This window comes from Bos indicus x Bos taurus, chromosome 16, assembly GCF_003369695.1.
Source record: "Bos indicus x Bos taurus breed Angus x Brahman F1 hybrid chromosome 16, Bos_hybrid_MaternalHap_v2.0, whole genome shotgun sequence".
NCBI classification, from domain to species: domain Eukaryota; kingdom Metazoa; phylum Chordata; class Mammalia; order Artiodactyla; family Bovidae; genus Bos; species Bos indicus x Bos taurus.
Genome location: NC_040091.1, coordinates 41465876 through 41488623, shown reverse-complemented (window position 1 = coordinate 41488623; position 22748 = coordinate 41465876). Strand labels below are relative to the sequence as shown.

General features: G+C 52.1%; 1 protein-coding gene and 1 long non-coding RNA gene across 2 annotated transcripts in view; one reads left to right on the top strand and one right to left on the bottom strand.

The window, feature by feature from the left end:
• Positions 1–8782, top strand: part of DISP3 (dispatched RND transporter family member 3) — a 58174-nt gene extending 49392 nt beyond the window's left edge. Inside the window, exons 14-21 of the mRNA XM_027564912.1 lie at positions 609–739; positions 817–989; positions 1985–2111; positions 2857–3002; positions 5166–5325; positions 5928–6041; positions 6459–6625; positions 7529–8782. Coding sequence (XP_027420713.1) covers positions 609–739; positions 817–989; positions 1985–2111; positions 2857–3002; positions 5166–5325; positions 5928–6041; positions 6459–6625; positions 7529–7891 — 1381 coding nt within the window. The 3' untranslated portion in view covers positions 7892–8782. The remainder of the gene's footprint in view (positions 1–608; positions 740–816; positions 990–1984; positions 2112–2856; positions 3003–5165; positions 5326–5927; positions 6042–6458; positions 6626–7528) is intronic.
• Positions 8783–9408: 626 nt separating this feature from the next.
• On the bottom strand, positions 9409–13010 carry LOC113906576. The gene is made up of 2 exons (XR_003514928.1): positions 12762–13010; positions 9409–9627 (listed from the first exon to the last, which is right to left on the bottom strand). It is a non-coding gene; the product is annotated as an uncharacterized LOC113906576 (long non-coding RNA).
• Positions 13011–22748: the final 9738 nt, after the last annotated feature.

Sequence of the window (22748 nt, the reverse complement as noted above, 5' to 3'; positions counted from 1 at the left end):
GGGTCATGCTGCCTGGATGAGCTTAGAGCATTCTATAAAGCACCTGGAACTACATCAAGAAAGTGTTAGTCGCTCAGTCGTGTCTGACTCTTTGTGGCCCCATGGACTTCCCTGTAGCCAGCCAGGCTCCCCTGTCCATGGAATTCTCCAGGAAAATAATACTGGAATGAGTTGCCATTCCCTTCTCCAGGGGATCTTTCCAACCCAAAGATCGAACCCAGGTCTCCTGCATTACATGCAGATTCTTTACCATTGAGCCACCAAGGAATCCCAGAGCTACATCAAGTCCAGTGGTAAATAAGCTGACCGTGGAATCCTTTCTTCAAACAGAATCTTGAGTTCTGTAACTGTTCAGTTTAAGGTGGGGCTGGGGGCTTCTGGGCAGACCCCAAGGCTGGCCCTGAGGTCATTCAGAATTCTTGCACCCCTGGAGGGCTTCCCAGGTGGCGTTAGTGGTAAAGAACCTGCCAATGCAGGAGACGTCAGAGATGCTGGTTTGATCCCTGGGTTGTTCTTCTGGCCTCTGCACGCCTTTGCCTCTCCTTCCCAACCCCTCCTAGCCCTCCTGGCCCTCCCATCCTCAGTCCCGGCCTCCTTTGCCTCCACAGGAAGTTGTATTTTGCCCAGTCCCACAAGCCCCCTTTCCACGGGCGTGTGTGTGTGGCACCTCCCGGCTGCTTGCTCAGCTCCAGCCCCGATGGGCCGACCAAAGGGTTCTTCTACGTGCCCAGCGAGAAAGGTATGTGCAGGGAGGCTGCTGTGGGGCCTCGGGAGGCTGGGCCTGGCCTTTCTGTATAGCTGTGCCTCCCTCTGCAGCACCCAAGGCCCGCCTCTCCGCCACCTTCGGCTTCAACCCCTGCATAAACACGGGCTGTGGGAAGCCAGCAGTGCGGCCACTGGTGGACACGGGGGCCATGGTCTTTGTGGTCTTTGGCATCATTGGCATCAACCGCACACGGCAGGTGGACAACCACGTCATCGGAGACCCGGTGCGTGCACCCACGCTGGACAGCTGCCAGAGGGCCCCGCCACAGCAGGCTGATGAACAGCTACCAGTGCAGGGACCACCAGCCCAGCTCCCCACCCCCACCCTTAGCTCCTTGACCGCTCACCCAGCCCAGACAGGACCTCCCCGGACCCCTGGGGCATCATTTCTCTTGAGGATGGAGCAGGGTCGAGCTTTTAGAATCACCCAGGAATCTGGGACCAAGCCAGCTGCCCTGCATCACTAGGGGTGGAACAGAGGGGAGGGCAACAGGTGGGTAAACCCTCCCTGTCCTCCTGCAGGGGGCCTCTCCCCCACCCCATGCCCATAGCCCTTGTTGTGTGCCTCAGCCAGGGTGCCCTCGCCTGGAGTAGTCTTCCTCTTTGTACATGTTTGTGCTGGTGCGGGGCTCTTGGGCGCTGGAGGAGAAAGGATCTGACAGAGAGAGGTGTGACTTGGTCTGTGCCTGGCACGTGATGGGGGCTGAGATGTGGTTGAAAGGACTGTGGATGTAGGTCTCGTTGGTCGTAACCTCTGCCTCGGGAATTCAGCCAGCCGGGTATACAGGGTGTCAGACACTAAGTAATTTGAGAGCCAGGTGGAATCAGAGGAGTTGTATCCAGTCTGGACCATGAGTCCGCAGGGGTTCAGAAGAGGGACGGGGAGGTGGGGAGAAGAGGAAGCAGGTGATGGAGGGCAGGGGTGGGAGTCAGCTATGCGGAGGGAGAGGGGAAAGCAAGGGCCCAGGTGAGCATGCTGTGAGTAAAATTAAGGAAGGGAGACTGAGGGGGTCCGTGGGGGTGGGCAGTGATGGGAGCAGAGGAGCTGCTGGGGGTGGGGCAGAGCAGACTCAGGCAGGACCGTGGGCAACCAGGCAGAGGGTTTGAGTGCTGGCCAGGATGGTTGCAGGAGCTGCCGGAGGCTCCTCCCCAGGGTGGGGCCAGGACTGAGTCCCTGACTCACTGAGCAGCTGCACTGGCTTGTGTCTCCTTGGGAAAGGGCAGCGTCATCTATGACAGCAGCTTTGACCTCTTCAAAGAAATTGGGCACCTGTGTCGCCTCTGCAAGGCCATAGCGGGGAACTCGGAGTTGGTGAAGCCGGGCGGGGCCCAGTGCCTGCCCTCAGGTGGGTGTGAGGTCCAAGGTGGGGACAGCCCCCAGGACACACATGCCTGGAGTTGGGGTGTCTGTGGACTCTCGTCTGTGTGTGTGTGTGTGTGTGTGTGTGTGTGTGTCCACGCGGGGGTGGGAGCTATGTAAACCTTCCAGATAAGAGTAGTCTCATCCCTGAGGATGAACTGGCAGAGAGTCCACAGGCCTGGGGAGGTGTGAAGTGTGCGGGGCACACCTGTGGGAGGAGCTTTCCCAAAATTGGGGGTGAGGCCTGGGGCCAACCCCTCAGTAGAAACCTGGGTCAGACTAGGGTTCTTCCTGAAAAGGCATGCATGTGCTGCATGCTAAGTCACTTCAGTCATGTCTGACTCTTTGCAACCCATGGACTGTAGCTCACCAGACTCCTCTGTCTATGGGATTTCCCAGGCAAGAATACTGGGGTGGGTTGCCATTTCCTCCTCCAGGGGACCTTCCCGACCCAGGGATTGAACCCTCGTTTCTTATGTCTCCTGCGCTGGCAGGTGGGTTCTGAGAAGGCACAGGATTTCAGTTTCTGCCCCAATGGCAAATGGGTATTGTAGGTTTCCCAGTGACATTGCTAGTAGTTTCAGACGTTTTTTAAACTAGGTTGGGGGGAAAGCGTGTGCCCCTGGTGTGTACACACTCAGATGGGTAGGTACACATGGGTGGGTGGGATGGGGGAAGAGATGCTCCCATCCCGGGTCCCCACCCCAACCCCCTCTCCGCCATCCCTGCAGGCTACAGCATCTCCTCCTTCCTGCACATGCTGCACCCCGAGTGCAAGGAGCTGCCCGAACCCCACCTGCTCCCAGGGCAGCTGTCACATGGGGCCGTAGGCGTCAAAGACGGCCGCGTGCAGTGGATCTCCATGGCCTTCGAGTCGGTGAGCCCTGGGTGGACCAACTGGGCACGGGGCAGCATGCCAACCTAACAGAGTGCAGTGTCACCACTGATCTCTAGCCCCCGTCCCAGAGCAGAGCAGAGAGGGTTCTCCTTAGAGGGGAGACTGAGGCCAAGAGGGATGAAATTGCTTGCCCAAGGTCACGGGATTCATGAGTGCCAGCATCAAGTGCAAAACCAGGCTGTCTGACCACCAGGCTGGGCCTTTCTGCCACACAGAGCGCCAGGCAGCTCTTACCTCCCTTCTTCCCCAAAGGCTCAGGGTTCACATCATTCCTTGGGGGTAGGTGACAGTTCAAGATGTTCCCCTCTGCCACTGGGAGGGGCCAGGTTCTGGGCCACAGAGCCCCTGTGCTGGGTCCCCCCAGGAGAGATGGAAGCCAGGGGACCAGCCATCCCCACACCCCACTGCTTCCTCTCTCTCATCCCTGATGCTCCCTGGGCTCCACCAAGGAAGCACCCATATACACACACCCATGTATACCCACCTGTACACACACATGCACATCCCAACCTGGGCATCAGGCCTGGCCCTGGCACCTGGCATGCTATGAGTCTTGCCCCATGCTGAGCCCCAAGGTCCAGCCCTGGCTCTGATCTTGCTGTGCTCTTTGTCCTTGAGCGGGACAGTCGTCCCCTCCAGCCTCCTGCTCCTCCTCTAAAGATTAAGGTTTCAGTTCCCTGCCCACCCGCTGGCAGTCATCAGGAAGCTAGGGTCTATCTCATACGTGAAGGCATCAGGGAACGAGAAGAATATGACAAGGTGACAAGCCGGCAATTTTTGTTCTCTGGCCCCTGCCCTGCTTTCCGTCCCACCACCTGTTCCCCTCAGTGCATGTACAGCCTCACCTCCAGCCACAGGAAGGAAGACCCAGAGCCCCTCCAAGCCTTTAAGGGGCCCCAGACTAATGCAGAAGCCACTCAAAGCCCCAAGTAGTTTTTTTAAATTGCAGTAAAATATACATCATATGGCCCTCTTAACCATTTGTAAGTGTATGCTGCTGCTGCCGCCACTGCTGCTGCTAAATCACTTCAGTTGTGTCTGACTCTGTGCGACCCCATAGACGGCAGCCCACCAGGCTCCCCCGTCCCTGGGATTCTCCAGGCAAGAACACTGGAGTGGGTTGCCATTTCCTTCTCCAATGTAAGTGTATAGTTCAGTAATATTAAGCATATGCACAGTGATGCAAATGTCACTAACGTCCATCTCTAAAATCTTTCACCTTGCAAAAGTGAAACTGTTCCCGATAAATGTAGACTCCCCAGGGGCCCCTTCCAGCCACCACTCTGTTTCTTTCCCCATGGATTTGACCACTCTCATCCCTCACACAGCACTGGCTTTTTATGATTGGTTCATTCCACTTAGCATAATACTCTTCAGGTTCATCTGTGCTGTAGCCTGTGTCCAAATTTCCTTCCTTTTTAAGGCTGAAGCCACAGACAGTTTGAAGAATCCCTGCTTAGGTCCCTCCACATGACAGGACATCACTTCCCACCCCACCAGCACTCAGACACACACCTGCACACAGACATTGTGAATCGGTTTGTGCTCAGGGAGGGCAGAATTGGATCAATGAAGTAATATACATGAAAGTTCCAGAGCTGGGCACTGTGAACCAGATAGGCCACCTGCCCTCCCAGACTCACAGTCCAGCCAGGAGAAGGTGGGGGCAGCTTGCCAGACAGTGATGAGAACAATGATGGGAAAGCATCAAGGGCTTAAAGAGCCCAGAGGATGCCTGTCTTGGGGCATCAAGGAAGGCTTCCTGGAGGAGACAGAACCCTACTTGAAGGAGGGGCAGAAGCCGGCTCTGTGGGCAGAGGAAACAGCATGGGCCAACTATGGGACTCAGAGCCAGGGGCTCTGGGAGTTGGAGGTGGTCCTGTTGGAGTGGGGCAGGGATGGAATGGGGCAGGGCCTTCAGTTGCTTTGGGACGTGCTGCCACTGCTGTGAGAGTCACACGTGCACCTGGAGGCTGGTGGGAGGTAGTCTTGGATGGGCTCACCCTTCACCCCTCATGCAGCACACTCCATTTGCAAGTGTCCAGGGATCAGCTGCATTTGTTATAGAGCTGACCGGCCATCGCCAGGGCAGCATAATAGGCCTCAGCCACCAACCCGTCTCACTGGCTCATGTCCCCGCAGACCACGTACAAGGGCAAGTCCTCCTTCCAGACCTACTCAGACTACCTCCGCTGGGAGAACTTCCTGCAGCAGCAGCTGAAGACACTCCCTGAGGGCTCAGCCCTGCACCACGGCTTCCAGACCTGCGAGCACTGGAAGCAGATCTTCATGGAGATCATAGGCGAGCGGCAGCCCCTCCCCCAGGGCCCCGGCACAGCGGGCGGTGGCAGGTGACCCAGACCAGGGAGGCTACGGCCTGGCCTGTCTGAGCCATGCTTGTCTTCTCAATTCTGGCCAAGAGCCCTGGAGGAACTGGAATCACACAGTGGCCGCCAACACCGATTAGAGACCAGAGTTTGGGTCCCCTCCTGCCTGGGGGCATCTGGCCACATCCTCTGATCCTGAGTTTGCCCACTTAAAAAGAAATGGTAATCATGGTAATGGCCATCATAGCCAGCGGTCATTACCATTACCAGTGACTGCTGTAAGCAGCCATCTGTCATTAGGAGGCCTTCTCAATGCCAAACCCTGGCTGAGGCCTGGCCCGTGTTATCTCTTTAAACTCCAAATGAGGCCTAGGGAGTAGGTACTGTTATTATCCCCTTTTACAAATGAAGAAATGGGGATTCAGAGAGGGCATGTGGCTGAAAGTCACCAGAGGGACACAGCTGGCTGTGGCGGTACTGATCTGCGTGACCCCTGTACCTCTGAACCATGAGGGTGAGGCGGTTGTGGGTGCCCTGTGCGGCAGCCCAGCTGAGGGCCCTTGCTTCTCCCTCGCAGGGGTGCAGAGCGCCCTGTATGGCCTGGCCCTGTCCCTGCTCATCTGTGTGGCCGCCGTGGCCGTGTTCACCACCCACGTGCTACTCCTGCTGCCTGTGCTCCTTAGCATCTTGGGTAAGTGGGCCGGGGGCCAGGAGCGGGCAGGGGTCTCACTGGCGGTCTCAAGTTTTTCTCCACCCTTAACTGTCTCATCTCTTCAGTGAAGGTTTCCCGACACACATACACCCCTCACCCCAGGCCAAAAGAGCCTCTGTGACAATTGTTCCTAGGGCCGTGCACTCCCCAAGAGGAGGCAGGTGGCACCAGGTGGCAGGTCTCAGCCCAGGGATGTGTTGCTGCCCCCTGTCACCTCTTTCAGGCCCCCTCAGCCCTCTCAGGCCCTGTCCCTCCTCATCTCGCCAGTCACCAGAGTTGAGGGATCTACCGTAGACTTCATCGCCTTCCCCAGAGACCCTCTGAATTTGCCCAGCCCCCTTCCAGGGCTGTATGGGTGGGGCCAGGTCCAAGCTACCTCCCCGCCGCCCCCTGCAGGCATCGTGTGCCTCGTGGTGACCATCATGTACTGGAGCGGCTGGGAGATGGGCGCCGTGGAGGCGATCTCCCTGTCCATTCTTGTCGGCTCCTCCGTGGATTACTGCGTCCATCTGGTTGAGGGCTACCTGTTGGCTGGAGAGAATCTGCCCCCCCACCAGGCTGAGGTGAGCCCCACACCTTCCCCACCCATCCCTAAGATATCTTCTCCCTCCCCAGTGCCACTGATGAAGACCCCCAAGGGTCGCTGGACACCATGGTGTCCGATTCCCATCCAGCATGTGTTGCAGGAGCCTCCGTTTCCAGGGCCGTTCTCCACACTAGGGGACTCGAGCTCTTAGGCAGCTGCACCCAGCATGATTGTGGGCCGTGGATGGGTCCACTCCCCCAGCTCTGTCTCCCTAAGTGAGCATGAGGAGTTGGGCCAGGCGCTGTCCAAGGGCCCTTCCTGTTTCTCGAGTCCCTGATTCCCAGTCTCATTCTCAAGCCCAGGAAGCAGGTCTGAGCCCTTCTAGTTGTGACCCTGAGGCCACCCCACCCTCACTGGACCTTGTGGCTTAGGGAAGACATACCCATGTACTCAGTGCCAAAACCAGCTCTGGGTCTCATAAAGTTTTTGGTTTTCCCCAGTTTGGAATTGTTTTGGTGTGAAACATTTATAAATACATAAATTAAATCAGTTATACATTTAGCTGCTCTGGGTCAAAAGAAGGAATCAGTTCCAATCAGGGCTCCCATGTTCGAGGACTGACCGTGCAGATCATCAGTGTTCTGGTTGTCATAGGGATGTTTAACCAGCCCCCACTCTGTGCCCAGCGCTGGGCACTGCTGCAGGGGAGCGGGTTTTATGTCCCCGCAGAGCCGTCGGAGCAGGTGCTGTTATTACCCGCCTCTCACCCTCCCCCCACCCAACACACACATATTTATGAAAGTGGAATCAGAGCCCTGCAGGGGCAAGGCTGGCCTTGGACAGCATGTGCGTGTTTCCCAGGGCCCAACCCCCCATCCCAAGCCCCAGGCAGGGAGTGATCCCTTCCGGGGGGCCCCAGCGTTCTTTCACTTACCCCCAGGACGCCCACTCGCAGCGCCAGTGGCGGACGCTGGAGGCCGTGCGGCATGTGGGCGTGGCCATCGTCTCCAGCGCCCTCACCACAGTCATCGCCACGGTGCCCCTCTTCTTCTGCATCATCGCCCCGTTTGCCAAGTTCGGCAAGATCGTCGCCCTCAACACAGGCGTCTCCATCCTCTACACGCTCACGGTCAGCACAGCCCTGCTCGGCATCATGGCACCCGGCTCCTTCACGCGGACCAGGACTTCCTTCCTCAAAGCCCTGGGCGCTGTGCTCCTGGCGGGGGCCCTGGGGCTGGGCGCCTGCCTTCTGCTCCTCCGGAGTGGCTATAAGATCCCCCTGCCCAATGGGACCTCCCTATAGCCCTGGCACTACATCTGGACTTGCACACCTTTGGTCCAGTAGGTGGGGGACGAGATGCTTGTTCTCTGCGCCCAGAGGCACATTGTTCGCAGCTCGGCTACAACTCCTTATGTTCCCAAACGTCTGGGCCAGACGTCACCCACCTGTGTGACCCACACTGCCTTCATCACAGTGCCAGCCCCTGCTGGGTGGTGAAGCTGGCTGCCACTCCCCACTGCTGGACACTGGCAGCTGCCCTGCCTCTCCCTGTTAGGGGAAGAGACCAGCCCTCCTCCTGAACCTGGTTCCCAGGGGAGTCAGGTGATTTTTGCAGGGGGCTTCCCTCTGCAGAATTTCCACATTGCCTCAGTGCTCACAAGAACTTTCTGATGTGGTTGTTACAGGGCCCCCATTCTATGGATGTGAAAACCAAGGCATCAGAAGGCGAAGTAACTGACCTGTAGCTGGGTCAGTGGCACAGCCAGAGTGGCCTCCCTCGGGAACTCTGCAGGAAGAGCACAGAGGGTTCAAGGGCAGGGCCTCACACCCCCTGCCCCCCCCTCCCCAACAGTTTTATGGCGGCCAGTGCTGGGTGGTCCTGTGGCCTCCCTAGGCCTTTAGGTCCTGGCCTGGGAGGACAGAAGGACCAGCCTGGGTTACTGCATGTCCTAACCCCGGCCCCAGACTCAAGGGGCTCTGCTCTCTGGAAAGCCATGGGGCCCCAGCACAGCCTTCCTCACAAATTTAAGCCCTCCACCTCCCCAACCTGACTCTGTGGGTGGAATTTAGGGGAGGGGGCAGCCTCTGGGATGGGGAGCTGGCCGTGCCTGCCTCCTGCTCACAGCAGATGGTTCTTATTAAAGTGAAATGAAACTGCAGACCGCCGCCATTAACACGAGCATTTTAAGCATTGCTGGCTCCATTGTATTCTTCAAATTGCAATAACTAAGTGTTTGCATGGTGCCGTTGGGAACCTAGCTGAGGCGGGCGCTGGGCCTGGAAGGAGATGGAGGTGGAGTGGAAGGGGCAGGAGCCTCTGGGGTAGGGTCACAGAGTACTCTGGGAACCCAGAGTCAGGCTGGGGAACTCTGGGGCAAGGCACCATAGGAGTGGAGCCCATTTGGCTCCCTACCAGGACACTTATTAGCCCCTTCAACGTTCCCAGTACCGTGCTGTGACCTTCTTCCTTGGGACAGACATTGGCCCAGGGCATTAGGAAGCTGGACACAGACTGAGCTGGGACTGACCCCTTAGGGTGGGTGGATGGTTTCCTGGTGAGCTCGCCTGGTCATCTGTAAATATTAACAGGGAGGCTGGGCATGCAGGATAGACCTGTAACAACCTGTCACCACCAGTGCGTGCCTGGCACCCAACAGAGGCTCAGTATTTGCTGAGGGAGCATCAGATTTTGGTTCCCACTCTCCATGGTGAAGACAGACACCAAACACCGGGTTAATGGTATAAGCTGACATATAGCTCTTAGCATACCAGTTGCTCTTCTTAGGGTTTGTCTTAGTAACAAAGTGCTTCAGACCGGGTGGCTTATAAAGACAGAGGTTTATTTTCTCACAGTTCCGGAGGCTGGAAATCTGATGGAAGGTGTAAACAGAGAGGGTTGTTCTGGAGGTTGAGGGGGACTGTGCTCCATCCCCCTCTCCTGGGTTCTTTCTGCTGGTGGCTGGCCATCCTTGGCATTCATTGGCTTGTAGAGACATCACTCCAGTCTCTGTCTCCATCTTCACTTGCCCGTCTTCTCTCTGTGTAGGTCACATTGCCTTCAGTTGTATCAGATCCTAATGACCTCATCTTAATTTGGTCACCTGCAAAGATCCTGTTTCCAAATAAGCTCACATCTGGGACCTCTCTGGTGGTCCAGTGGCTAAGACTGCACTCCCAAGGCAGGGGTTCAATCCCTGGTCGTGGAACTAGACCCCACATGTTGCAACTAAGGAGTTCACACACCGCAACTAAAGAACCTGCATGGTGCATCGAAGATTGAAAATCCCATGTGCCACAACTAAGACATGGCACAGCCAAAATAAAATATTTAAAAAACAAAACAAGCTCATATTCATGGGGACCAGGGTTAGCCTCAACATATCTTTTGGGAGGAACACAATTCAACTCATAACAAGGCTCAACATGCATCAGCTCAGTTGTTAACCTTAGGGAGAGGGTGCTTGGACCCATTTTACACCTGGGGAAACCAAGGCTCGAGAGATTGCCTTGCCTGAGTCAGGCAGCTGCTGGTGGGAGAGCCAGAGTTTGACCCCAACCAGCCTGTCCCTGGTAGTTCAGACAGTCAAGAATCCACCTACAATGCAGGAGATCCAGGTTCAGTCCCTGGGTCAGGAAGATTCCCTGGAGAAGGGAATGACTACCCACTCCAGTAGTCTTGCCTGGAGAATCCCACAGACAGAGAAGCCTGGCGGGCTACAGTCCATGGAGTCGCAAAGAGTCGGACATGACTGAGTAACACACACACACAGCCTGTCCCAGAGTGTGTGCTCATCCCTGAGGGTGTGCAGCCTCTCAGGGAATTGTAACAAAGGGTGATGATGGCACAGGGGCACTCTTATCAAGTGGCTTCTTAGAGAATCTGGATGGAAACCCTTCAATTTGTACAATACTTCACCCCTAAGAATTTCCCCATCAGCCTGTCTGAAACCTGAGCCATCAGAGGCCTGGCAGAGAGCACTGTGGCTGAAGGAGCTGGTCAAGGATTTAGGCAGGTCAGCCAGGGCTCCAGCAGCACTTGTAGGGGGTGAGTTAGAGGGCAGAAGGTCACAACTGCAGAGTTGGACATCTTCCAACAACAGGAAGGAAGGAAAAGGCAAACTTATAGGAAAAGACCAGGTGGGAGGGGGTGGGGCACCGAGGGAGCTGGCAAGTTGACAAGACGTCCCAGAAGGTGCTCAGAGAAAAGACTGCCATCTCCAAGTCCTTGTCCTGAGACCTTCCCAATAACCTAGTATTAACTTGGAGGTATGGTCATTTGCATATCATTTGGATGCAGTCCAGGTCATGCCCATTTGTCAGGAAACCCTCACTAAGCCCATTTCCTTGCTTTTAAGAAACAGCTCCTCTTCCTTCCACTTGGTCTTCATCTTTACAGAGTGCTCTGGGGGTGTCAGGCAGGCAGGACAAGGGTGAAGGAGGCCAGGCCCTGGTGTTGCTGTCACCTCCCTCCAACAGGTGACTAGGGCTCCTCTACATCAATACAACTCTCTCATGACCCTCACAGTGCTCCTTGGAGCGAGTTCCCATTTTACAGATGAACACTGTGAGCCCCAGAGGAGGCAGTGACAGTGCACGGCCAGGCTGCCTGGGTCCCTGCCCGTCTCTGCTTCCCTGCTGGGTCCACTCTCTGTGGATGGTGTTCTTTATCTCCTCATAATATGTCCTGGTTCCTCAGGCCAGCATGGCAACTGCCCTGTCCAGCTCTGGGTCAGTACTTCTCTCTCTCCTTGGGGCAGGGCTGGGGCAGGGCTGGGGGAAGGATATGTGCTCAGTCATTCAGTCGTGTCCGACTCTTGGCAACCCCATGAACTGCAGCCCACCAGGCTCTTCTGTCCATGGAACTCTCCAGGCAAGAATATTGGAGTGGGTTGCCATTTCCTCCTCCAGAGGATCTTCCTGACCCAGGGATCAATCCGGCGTCTCCTGCATTGGCAGGCAGATTCTTTACCATCAGTCACCTGGGAAACGCACAAGGGGAAGGATGCTGGTGACTATGTGTGAGCTCTGGGGAAACTTGGCTACACCCTTTGCTGCCTGCTGCTGCTGCTGCTAAGTCGCTTCAGTTGTGTCCGACTCTGTACGACCCCATAGATGGCAGCCCACTAGGCTCCTCTGTCCCTGGGATCCTCCAGGCAAGAGTATTGGAGTGGGTTGCCATTGCCTTGCCATTGCCTTCTCTCCTTCACTGCCTACTTGGCTACAAATAATTCCCCCCTCATCTTGTTTGCAAATATTGGCTCCACAGAGTCCCAGAGGCAGTAACTCCCGTGAAAAGGACCTTGACCTTCCTTCACCCGCTAACGCACAGCTCACGGTCTTAATGAGCTTTTGCTGAGCACTAATGAGATGCCCTTCATTAGATCGGGCACAGCAGTTAGTCTGGGATCTGCGAGGATGTGCAGGCATTCAGCGGGCCGAGTAGGGGCAGAGGGCCTGAGGGGATCCCGTGGAGAGGGACCCCTGTCACTTACAAAGGTTCCCTGAGCCCCTGCTTCTCTCTCCTTCCCTTGGAAGCCAGGAAATCGATGGGAGCCAGTGCTTTAAAGTGCTGGCCACGTCCCAGGCCCTATCGGTTCACTCTCAGGAGTTCTTGCAGCATTCCTCAGAAGGGAATGTCTTTGTCCCATTTCACTGCGAAGAAAGAACCAAACCCTAGGGACTTCCCTGGTGGTCCAGTGGCTAAGACTCTGTGTTCCCAATGCAGGGGGCCTGGGTTCACTCTCTGGTCAGAGAGCTATATCCCACATGCCACAACTGAAGATCCCATGCGTGCATATGTGCTAAGTTTCTTCAGTCATGCCTGACTCTTTGCAACCCCATGGACTGTAACCCACCAGGCTCTTCTCTCCATGGGATTCTCCAGGCAAGAATACTGGAACGGGTTGCCATGCCCTCCTCTAGGGATTTTCCCAACCCAGGGATCAAACTCCTGCATTGGGAGGTGGGTTCTTTACCTCTAGCACCAATCAGGAAGCCCTAAAATATCCTTATACTGCAACTAAGATCCTATGTAGCCCCCCCCAAAAAAAATTAACCCCAGAGACATGAAGTAACTAGCCTGAGGTCACACAGCTTGTGAGTTATAGAGCTGGAATTCCCGCCTAGGGCGAACAGCTCCTGAGTACATGCCCTCTCTCTAATACAACCTCACCTGCAAACAGATTTGATTTGCAGAAGCAGCCAGCCCCAGGCCAGCTGGGCAGCCAGGGTCCTCCCTCCTTCACGTTTGTCCACCTGCTTGCTTCTCTGAGAGGAAAGAGCACCAGACTGAGAGTTCAGCGTTGGAGTCTGGGCTCCAGCCAAGGTGACCTGGAGCAAGTCACTGCACAGTTTCAATCCTCTGGAAAGTGAGGAGGGGACAGCATGACATCCAAGGCTCTGTCTCCTCCTACTTCTATGCTGCCGGATTTGAGTCTCCTTAAGTCAATCTGCCCCAGGGCCCATCCTCCGCCCATCTTCTCCTCTGAGCCTCCCCTGTCTCCTCATTGTTCACATCCAATGAGCAGGAGGCTGCACATTGGAGCTGTTGTCTGTTCAACAATGATTAACTGAACACTTACTATGTGTCACGCACTGTTCCAGACCTCGGTGATCCAAGGAAACACAAAAACAAATCCAGATCTGACTCCATGGACATTGCAGTTGAGGTAGGGAAAATCTCTTTAGTAAAAGAACCCTCAGATACATAACCACAAACCAGAGGGCTGTGAGGGAGAGCAGTAAAGGGCCCCAAGCCTTGTGACAGGGACCCCTGGGGATGTGGCTTCTGCATGGAAGTTTAAAGGATGAGGACCATTTCCCCTGCTCTGAAGGGGTTGTTCCCTCCAAGCACAGGCCTCCTTGAGCCACAGAACAGCCTCCCGAAGACTGATGCTAAGACCTGAAAGGACGGATTCATTGTATCTTAAGGGTCAAGGCTGGAGCTTCTGCAGACAGGGAAAGTGGTGACAGGCTGGGTCAAGAGAGCATCTGGCTATTCTAGCTCAGTCACACACCCACACCCCACCCAGTGACCCGAGAGGGAGGCGTGGAGTGGCCCTCTACACACGGTTCTCAGACCAACCTCAGTCACTGGGAGGAGGGGAGGAGGAGAGGGGAGGGAGGGAGGAGGGAAGAGGGGGAGAGGAGGGAGGTGGGGAGGGAGGGAGGGGAAGAGGGGGAGAGGAGGGAGGAAGTGAAGGGAGGGGAGGAGTGGGAGGGGAGAGAGGGAAGGAGGGGGAGAGGGAGGGAGGAAGGAGGGGAGGGGAGGGGAGGGAGGGAGGAGGGGAGGGAGGAGGGGGAGGTGCCCAGGCAGAACTGAGTCCCCTTTTCCTGCTGGGCCTTCCAGAGGACTTCAGAGTGGCATTCCTGCCCACTCCAGCTGGCAAAATACTATTGCCTTTGGCATTCAAGGCTCGGAGGAGCCCTGTGAAAAGCAATCCACTCCAAATAGACTTAAAATATGAGCCCAGAAGGCAGAGGCTGTGAGTCCACAGACCACCATGCCTGGGGGGCTCAAGCTGGTGTAGGGCCTGAGGTCTTTGCCCAGCCCTGCCCTCCAAGGCTGCATGGATTTGCCTGAGACTGTTCAGTCATGTAGACTCTTTGTGACCCCATGGACTATAGCCCACCAGGCTCCTCTGTCTATGGAATTTTCCAGGCAAGAGTACTGGAGTGGGTTGCCAGGGTGGAGTGTAAACTGGCTCTACCATTGCGGAAGGGAATTTAGCGGTAACTATCAAATCACAGCGGCACGATCCTTTTTTTTTTTTTTTAATTTGACTGCACTAGGTCTTAGCTGTGGCCTGTGAACCCTTAACTGCAGCATATGGGATCTAGCTCCCTGACCAGGGATCAAACCCAGGTCCCCTGCCTTGGGATCGAGGAGTCTTAGCCACTGGACCACCAGGGGAGTCCCAGCATGATCCTTTTATTCAGCAGTCCCACTTCTGAGAATTTATCCTGCAGAGAAACTTACACTTGGCAAGGTTTTCACTGAAGCCTTGTCCAGTATATCCAAAGACTGGGAGCTCCTCAATGTCCCTCAGCTCAGTAACCAATGAAATAAGTTACAATCAGTCCTTTCAGACAATAGGATATTCTGTGACTGTAAACAAAGAATGAGGAAGATTTGTAAGTGCCAGTATGAGAAAAACCACGAAGGTCTATTAAATGAGAAGAAAGTTGCAAAAAATGTGTGTAAAACACCTTGAAAAATGGGTGGGAGAGAGAAAGAATGCTCATTTTCCTTGTATATATATAAAGAAACTAGAGGAAACACACAAAAAAATCTAAGGCAGTGGTTACTTGTGGGAATTGGGATGTGGGGACTAGGCAGATGGCAGACAGACAAGGGAGGAAGACTTTTATTACAAATCTTTTCACACTCTTGGATTTTTTGACTACAGGAATATATTACCTGGATTTTTTTTTTTTTTTTTTTTTTTAAGCAAAGGAGAGACATGGTCTTCATTTGCTTCTTAGAAAACTCATTCTTACTGCGGAGCAGAGGATGCACTCAGGAGGGTGGAGAGCAGTGAGGAAAGAAGAAAGGAGTGCCCCTCCCAGAGAAGACATCAATAAACTTCACCTGAAGTTCTCTGAACCCAGACACTGCCAGGATCCAGGAGGGGGGTAACAGCAGGCTCCCTGCTACCTTCTCTGAGTAGAGATGTGGGCCATCAGCCCCTCTAGTGACGTTCCAGAGCCCCTGGAGTGCTCAGGAGTGTGGCACTGTTTGACGCTGCTCCCGCACCTCCTTGTAGTTGAGCCGGAAAAGGGAATGACTGGAAGGGAGCAGCGCTGGGTAATAGAAAGAGCGCACAGTTGGGCTCTGTGACCCCCCTGGTGTGGCGTTCTAGAAATTGGGATTAGTATCCTCATTCTGCCTCCATTAACTATGTGAATTAGAGCAAGTCCCTTCCTCTATTTTGGCCTGTTTGCTCACCCATTAAATAGACAAATAATATCTACCATGCATGATTGTTGTCTTTAAATGGGGTAATACATGCAAGGGTTTGTGCATAGCGATAGCTGCTAAACCACCATCATTTTCATTGTCATTAGAACAGAGTTCTCCCAACTCAGGATAGCATTTATGTGCTTGGAGTATCAAAGCACTTCAATAAATATGAACTATTCCCTCTCCAGTTTGTTTCTCTCAGACTATGGGTGGAATACACCTTCTTGTCCCACTGATGTTGGGTCTGGCCATGTGACTTGCATTATCCACTGGGATGTCGGCAAGAGTCAAGCAAGCAAAGGCTTGAAGCATGCCGGTCCAAGGGGACTTGCCCTCTGCGCTTCTGCCTTTCCATGGGATGAGCATGCCCAGTAGGTTGAGAGACACATGGAGCAGACTTGACCCAACAGTAGCTTGGAGCCAAGCCCACATGACCCTGGCATGGCTCACCCATCTCTCAGCTGACATCAGTTAATGATTGTTTTAAGCCACAGAGATTGGGGAGATTTGTTACACAACATTATTGCAGCAACAGCTGGTGGAAGCATTGTTCATTGCATTCATAATAAAGTTGATTCTTTCTACAGATTCACAGTCCTTTTGGACCTCACTGATACTTTCCCTGTTTCCATTGCATGTCATTGCCTCCTCTTTGCATTTCGGGCTTCAGCCAAACCAATCTTCTTTCAGTTCCTGATGGTCCAGGCTTTGCACATGCTGTTCTCTCTGCCTGGATGCTCCTCCTCTCCTTCCAGCATCTTCATGAAAGTGTTAGTCACTCTGTTGTGTCTGACTCTTTGCGACCCCATGCACTGTAGCCTACCAGGCTTCTCCATTCATAGGATTTTCCATGCAAGAATACTGGAGTGGGTTGCCATTTCCTTCTCCACAGAATCTTCCCAACCCAGGGATTGAACCCAGGTCTCCTTCATTGCAGGGAGACTCTTTACTGTCTGAGCCACCAGGGAAGTCAAGCACCTTCCTGCTGCTACTGCTGCTGCTAAGTCACTTCAGTCGTGTCTGACTCTGTGTGACCCCATAGACGGCAGCCCACCAGGCTCTGCCGTCCCTGGAATTCTCCAGGCAAGAACACTGGAGTGGGTTGCCATTTCCTTCTCCAATGCATGAAAGTGAAAAGTGAAAGTGAAGTCACTCAGTCGTGTCCGACTCTTAGCACCTCATGGACTGCAGCCTACCAGGCTCCTCCATCCATGGGATTTTCCAGGCAAGAGTACTGGAGTGGGGTGCCATTGCCTTCTCCAAAGCACCTTCCTAGTTCCTCCTAATACTTCAGGCCTCAACTTTCTCCTAGAAGCCTTGATTGGTGCCTCGAGTCTGGGCCAGTTGTCCTGGGATGTGACCTCACAGCACTTTGTATTTCCTGGCCCTGGCTGTTTCCTGACCTCCTACTTGCCTCTCTCCTCATTTGGACACACTCCCTGAAGGCAAAGCCTGGTATCCCCAGTTCCTGATATACAGTGTGTTCATTGTAAATGTTTATTGACTGAATGAATTTCCTACCCTTTCAAGCCTCAATCTGCCCACCTGTTAAAGGGGAATAATCACATCAGAACTGGGGCAGAGGGAGTTCCTTGGCTAAGACTTCACCTTTCAATGCAGGGAGTACAGGCTCAATCCCTGGTTGAGGAGCAAAGATCCCACATGTCTTGTGGCCAAAAAGCCAAAACATAAAACCGAAGCAATATTGTAACATATTCAGTAGTTCAGTTCAGTCGCTCAGTCGTGTCCGACTCTTTGCAACCCCATGAACCACAGCACGCCAGGACTCCCTGTCCATCACCAACTCCTGGAGTTCACCCAAACCCATGTCCATCGAGTCGATGATGCCATCCAACCATCTCATCCTCCAACCATCTCATCCTCTGTCATCCCCTTCTCCTCCTGCCTCAATCTTTCCCAGCATCAGGGTCTTTTCCAATGAGTCAGCTCTTCGCATGAAGTGGCCAAAGTATTGGAGTTTCAGCTTCAACATCAGTCCTTCCAGTGAACACCCAGGACTGATCTCCTTTAGGATGGACTGGTTGGATGTCCTTGCTGTCCAAGGGACTCTCAAGAGTCTTCTCCAACACCACAGTTCAAAAGGATCAATTCTTCAGTGCTCAGCTTTCTTTATAGTCCAACTCTCACATCCATACATGACCACTGGAAAAACCATAGCCTTGACTAGACGGACCTTTGCTGGCAAAGTTATATCTCTGCTTTTTAATATGCTGTCTAGGTTGGTCATAACTTTTGTTCCAAGGAGTAAGTGTCTTTTAATTTCATGGCTGCAATCAGCATCTGCAGTGATTTTGGAGCCCAGAAAAATAAAGTCTGACACTGTTTCCACTGTTTCCCCATCTATTAGCCATGAAGCCATGGGACCAGATGCCATGATCTTAGTTTTCTGAATGTTGAGCTTTAAGCCAACTTTTCCATTCTCCTCTTGCACTTTCATCAAGAGGCTCTTTAGTTCTTCTTCACTTTCTGCCATAAGGGTGGTGTCATCTGCATATCTGAGGTTATTGATATTTCTCCCGGCAATCTTGATAAAGACTTTAAAAAAGGAACTGGGGCAGAGTGATGCCTGTATCTTGTTTTGCTATAGGGGGAGAGGTTAGCAGGTACCTTATACTCTCCAGCAACTTGCATCCGTTCCTTGCTTTCAGATAGCTTCCCTGCCTTTTCTCAAAGGGATTCGAGGTGAAAGACACAGATTGTCAGTGGAAGATCAATGAAGCCTTTGTTCTGCACATCTATCTACCTAACAGAGATGCTGCTTGTGCTCACTTGGCTTGATTGGGGAAAGAAGAAGGGCTTCTCACTGGGTCGTCCCCACTCACTCCACTCTGCCAGCTGGAGCATCTTCAGAACTGACCTGCCTTGTCCTGTGAGAACAGGCAGAAACAGGGCAGGAGAGAGAATGATGGAGGGGAAAAAGCTGAGACATAACTGGGTCTCCTCCAATGCCTTCTCCCCACCCATAAGCTCATTTCAACCCACCTTGGAAGGAAGGTGTGTCCCCAGTTCTCAGAAGAGAAAGTGACTCTCCCACCTTCCCATGGGCAGTGGGAGTCTAACCCAGGTCAGTTTCTACTACACGCAGCTGCCCCCATGGAGAGCAATGACCTGGAGCACCTTGGTGTTGCAGGTGGTGTCAATGAGGACAGAGAGCACCAATGACTTCATTACAGTAAAAGAGACTCCCTAAACTGTGTACAGCCCTATGAAATTCACAAAAGGCTGCCACATTCAGAATCTCATGGGTTCCTCACAACTTTGCAAGGCAGGCTTCTTACCACCCTGTTTTACAGAGGAGAAAATTGAGGCTCAGCAGAGTGAAGTGACTTCTCCCAGGCTCCCCTGGAGAAGGAAATGGCAACCCACTCTAGTATTCTTGCCTGGAAAATCCCACGAACAGTGGAACCTGGAGGGCTACAGTCCATGAGGTCGCAAAGAATCAGATACAACTGAGCATGCATGCACTCATGCACCCAGTAGGGCCCTAGTCCCAAGGAGACTCGGAGGAATCTGACACCATGGGACACATCCTTTCCATGTGGTGTGGCAATATAACCATGAGGCTGCCTGGGCACCACCTATCCCTGTGCAACCTTGTAGAAGCCACACGTTCTCTCTGAGCCTCAGTATACTAGTTATTTATTGCCACCTAATAAACCACTTCAAAATCCAGTGACTTAAAACAATAACCATTTGTTTAGCTCATGATTCTGTGAGGTAATTAAATTAATCTGGGCTAATATGGGGAGTTTTTCTGATCCTAGAGGCCTCCCACATGTGTGTAGTCAGCTGTAGGTTAGCTGAGTGGTTTTGCTTTAGGGGTTGGCTGGTGTCAGGCTAGGGGAGCGAGGGTCACAGGCCACATGTAACTCACCAGGCTTGTTCACAAGGCAGTGTCAGCTTCCTGGGGAATGAGTGACTGTGCACAAGACCTCCTGTTACGACTTGAACTTCACTCAACCCTCCTGTTATGGGTTGAATCCCAGAAGACAGGATTATCAAGCTTTGTTTCAGAAAAAGAGAGAAAGCAAGAGGGGAAGGGAGAAGGAAGGAAACACACTTTTGCCAACCCCAAAATGCAAAATCTAGTGTGACATTCAACTAAATGAACAATTTATAGATAATTCACAATGCTCATACCATTAAGCAAATGCACTTTAAATTGATTTCAAATTAGTAAGCTAATGATTTCCCCAGGTCCAGTCTCTGCCAGCCCCCAGTGCAGTGTTTTTAATAAGAGGTAGGTGTGCAGTAACAGCCTCTTTATTCCATAACTGAAGCCATAATTGAACTTGAGGTCATATTCAAGGGCCCTATTGATCTACATAGGGAAGGAAAGTGCTGACAGCGACCATCTTCGGGCCAGAGGGGTGGGGTGGGCCACGGCAGAATCCCGCAGCTGTAGTAGACTTGGAGAACACTTCCTGTGTGACCTGCAGGGAGACTTGATGGCTGATGGGGATGTTAAGTAAACTTGAGACAGGCAGGGCTCTCAATCCCAGTCCTGTAGCGGCTCCCTAAAGTCACGTCAAGGATTCACGTGCACCTTCAGGGCCCCAGGGTAAACACTGCACTCTCTTTTGTCCCGCCATGCCTATCTGACCCCCAACTCTCCAGGCCAAGGGCATTCAAGCCTAGGTACAAACACAAATGTGTTCTACTCTGCCTTTTCATTCCAAGGGTCAAGTCCTTGAACCCTCGGTCCAACCAAGAAAGGCAAGGTGGGGCCTCCCTGGTTGCTCAGTGGGAAGAATCTGCCTGCCAATGCAGGAGAAATAAGTTCGATCCCTGATCCTGGAAGCAGCTAAGCCTGAGTGCCACAACTACTGAGCCTGTGCTCTACAGCCTGGGAACCACATTTACTGAAGCCTGCACCATCTAGAGCCTGTGCTCTGCAACAAGAGAAACCACTGCAATGAGAAGACCATGCATCACAACTAGAGAGTAGCCCCTGCTTGCCACAACTAGAGAAAAGCCCACCCGGCAACGAAGACCTAGCACAGCCAAACATATGTAAATAAAAACAAACATTCAAATACAAAAGAGAAAAGGAAGGGTGGAAGGCCTTTGGTTCTTGTTGGCATAACCCCAACTGCCCTCATTTCATGAGGCACAAACCATTATCCATCTCTACTGCTGTCTCTGAAGAGATATGAGAAGCTTTGACTCATCTCAAAAGGACATTAGAGCCTCATTTTATTCTTCACCAGCCATTTTGGCTGTTCTAAATCCAGAGATCTTTTCTCCAGAGAGTATGCCAGACAAGCAGAGGTTGGAGGAGAAGGGGAGAGAGAGAGAGAGAACATTCACAAGGGTGAGTGGATTGTGGACACTTGGTCTCCTAATGAATGGATCAATGTTTAGGACAATCCATAAAGTGCTCCCTCTGTGCTCTTGAAATTGTCGAGCTGTCTATAATACAGTTCAAATTTGAACCCTAAATTATTTAAACACCGTATATTAGCAGTAGATATAAGGCTCCAAAATCTCATAAAAACTCATAAAATTGGGAAAGGCAAGAGGGGAGCAGAACAAAGGAGAAGGAGCTTACTCTTTTCCCTGCTACCTGTCCCCCTCCCATTCTTGGAGCACAAAGCTCCTTACAGATTTTTCAACTAGCCTTTGCATGTGTAGCGCCTCCAGGATTTCTCCACTGGCACTGGGGGTCAATTCCATGCTCCCTACTCTCCTTGGCCAGATTCTTCTCTCAGACAGGTTGTGGCCTGGGGTGTGGAGGAAGAAGGGAAAATTATTCATCTTAAACTTTGCATTACTTCATTCAGATTCCATTACAGCAATCAGTCATAGTGATAACCAAAAAGAAGAAAAGTGTGAGGGAAGAATGTCTCTAGTTTCTAGAAAGAGATTAGTAGAGAATAGTCATGTAATCAATATTGATCAATAAAGTGTCCCAGAAAAATCTAAAGCCACATTACTTAAACAAACCTTCCCTAGAACATCTCTGTCAATCAGAGAATGCAGAAAAGGCAAAATCAGAAAGGAGGGATTAATGTCTTTTTTTTTTTTTTTTTTTTAGTTACTGTAAAGTAAAACAACCACTATGGCCAGCAATTCCAATCCTGAGTACATACCCAACCTAAATGAGTGCTTTGTCCTCAAGGGACATGTGCAAGAATATTCATGGCTTTATTCACAACAGCCTCAAACTGGAAACAACCCAAATGTTCATCAGCAGTAGAATGGATCAATCAGCAGTGCTTTATTCGCACAAAACAATACTATACAGCACTAAAGAAGAATGAACTACTAACAAGCAACAACATGGATGAATCCTAAGACACCATGCTGAATGAAAGAAGCCAGACACAGTAGAGTGCCTACTGAATGATCCCATTTCTATAAAGTTCAAGAACAAGAAAAACTGGTCTATACCAACAGGTGTCAGAAAAGTGGTCATCCTTAGTGAGAGTTAACACAGGGAGGTGGTGCTGGAAATGTTATTTATTTTCATCTGGATGGTGATTACATGCACATATACAACATATTTTAAGTTGTATATTTCAGATTTGTGTACATTACATGTTACACCTCAAAAGTTTTAATTTATTTTAACAGAAATTCTTAACTGTTAGTTTTTATAATTTTATTTATTTCCTTATTTAATTTTGGCTGTGCTGAGTCTTTGTTGCTGGAGGGCTTTTCTCTAGTTGTGGCGAGTGGGGGCTACTCTCTAGTTTCGGTGTGGGCTTCTCATTGTGGTGGCTTCTCTTGTGAATTGTGGACTCCGGGGCACATGGGCTCAGTAGTTGTGACTCTCTGGCTCTAGAGCACAGGCTCAATAGTTGAGGCGCATAGCCTTAGTTGCTCTGCAGCATGTGGGATCTTCCCAGATCAGGGATCCAACCTGTGTCTCCTGCATTGGCAGGCAGACCCTTTACTACTGAGCCACCAGGGAAGCCCCACCTCAGGATTTTTAACAAATATTTTTAAATCATCACACCATCACTCAAAAACTTAAATTATCATGTGTCCTTCACTTCTAGAGGGTCACAACATTCACAGAGTTTGTGCTTTACTTTCTACCTTGAGAGAAATGGTAACATACTTGCCCATAGCACAAATGAGGATGCAGGGACATTGAATGTACCATTACAGACCATGCAGTCCAAGGCTGGATGGATAGGTGTCATGGTGAGTGCAGACAGTGATCTGTGA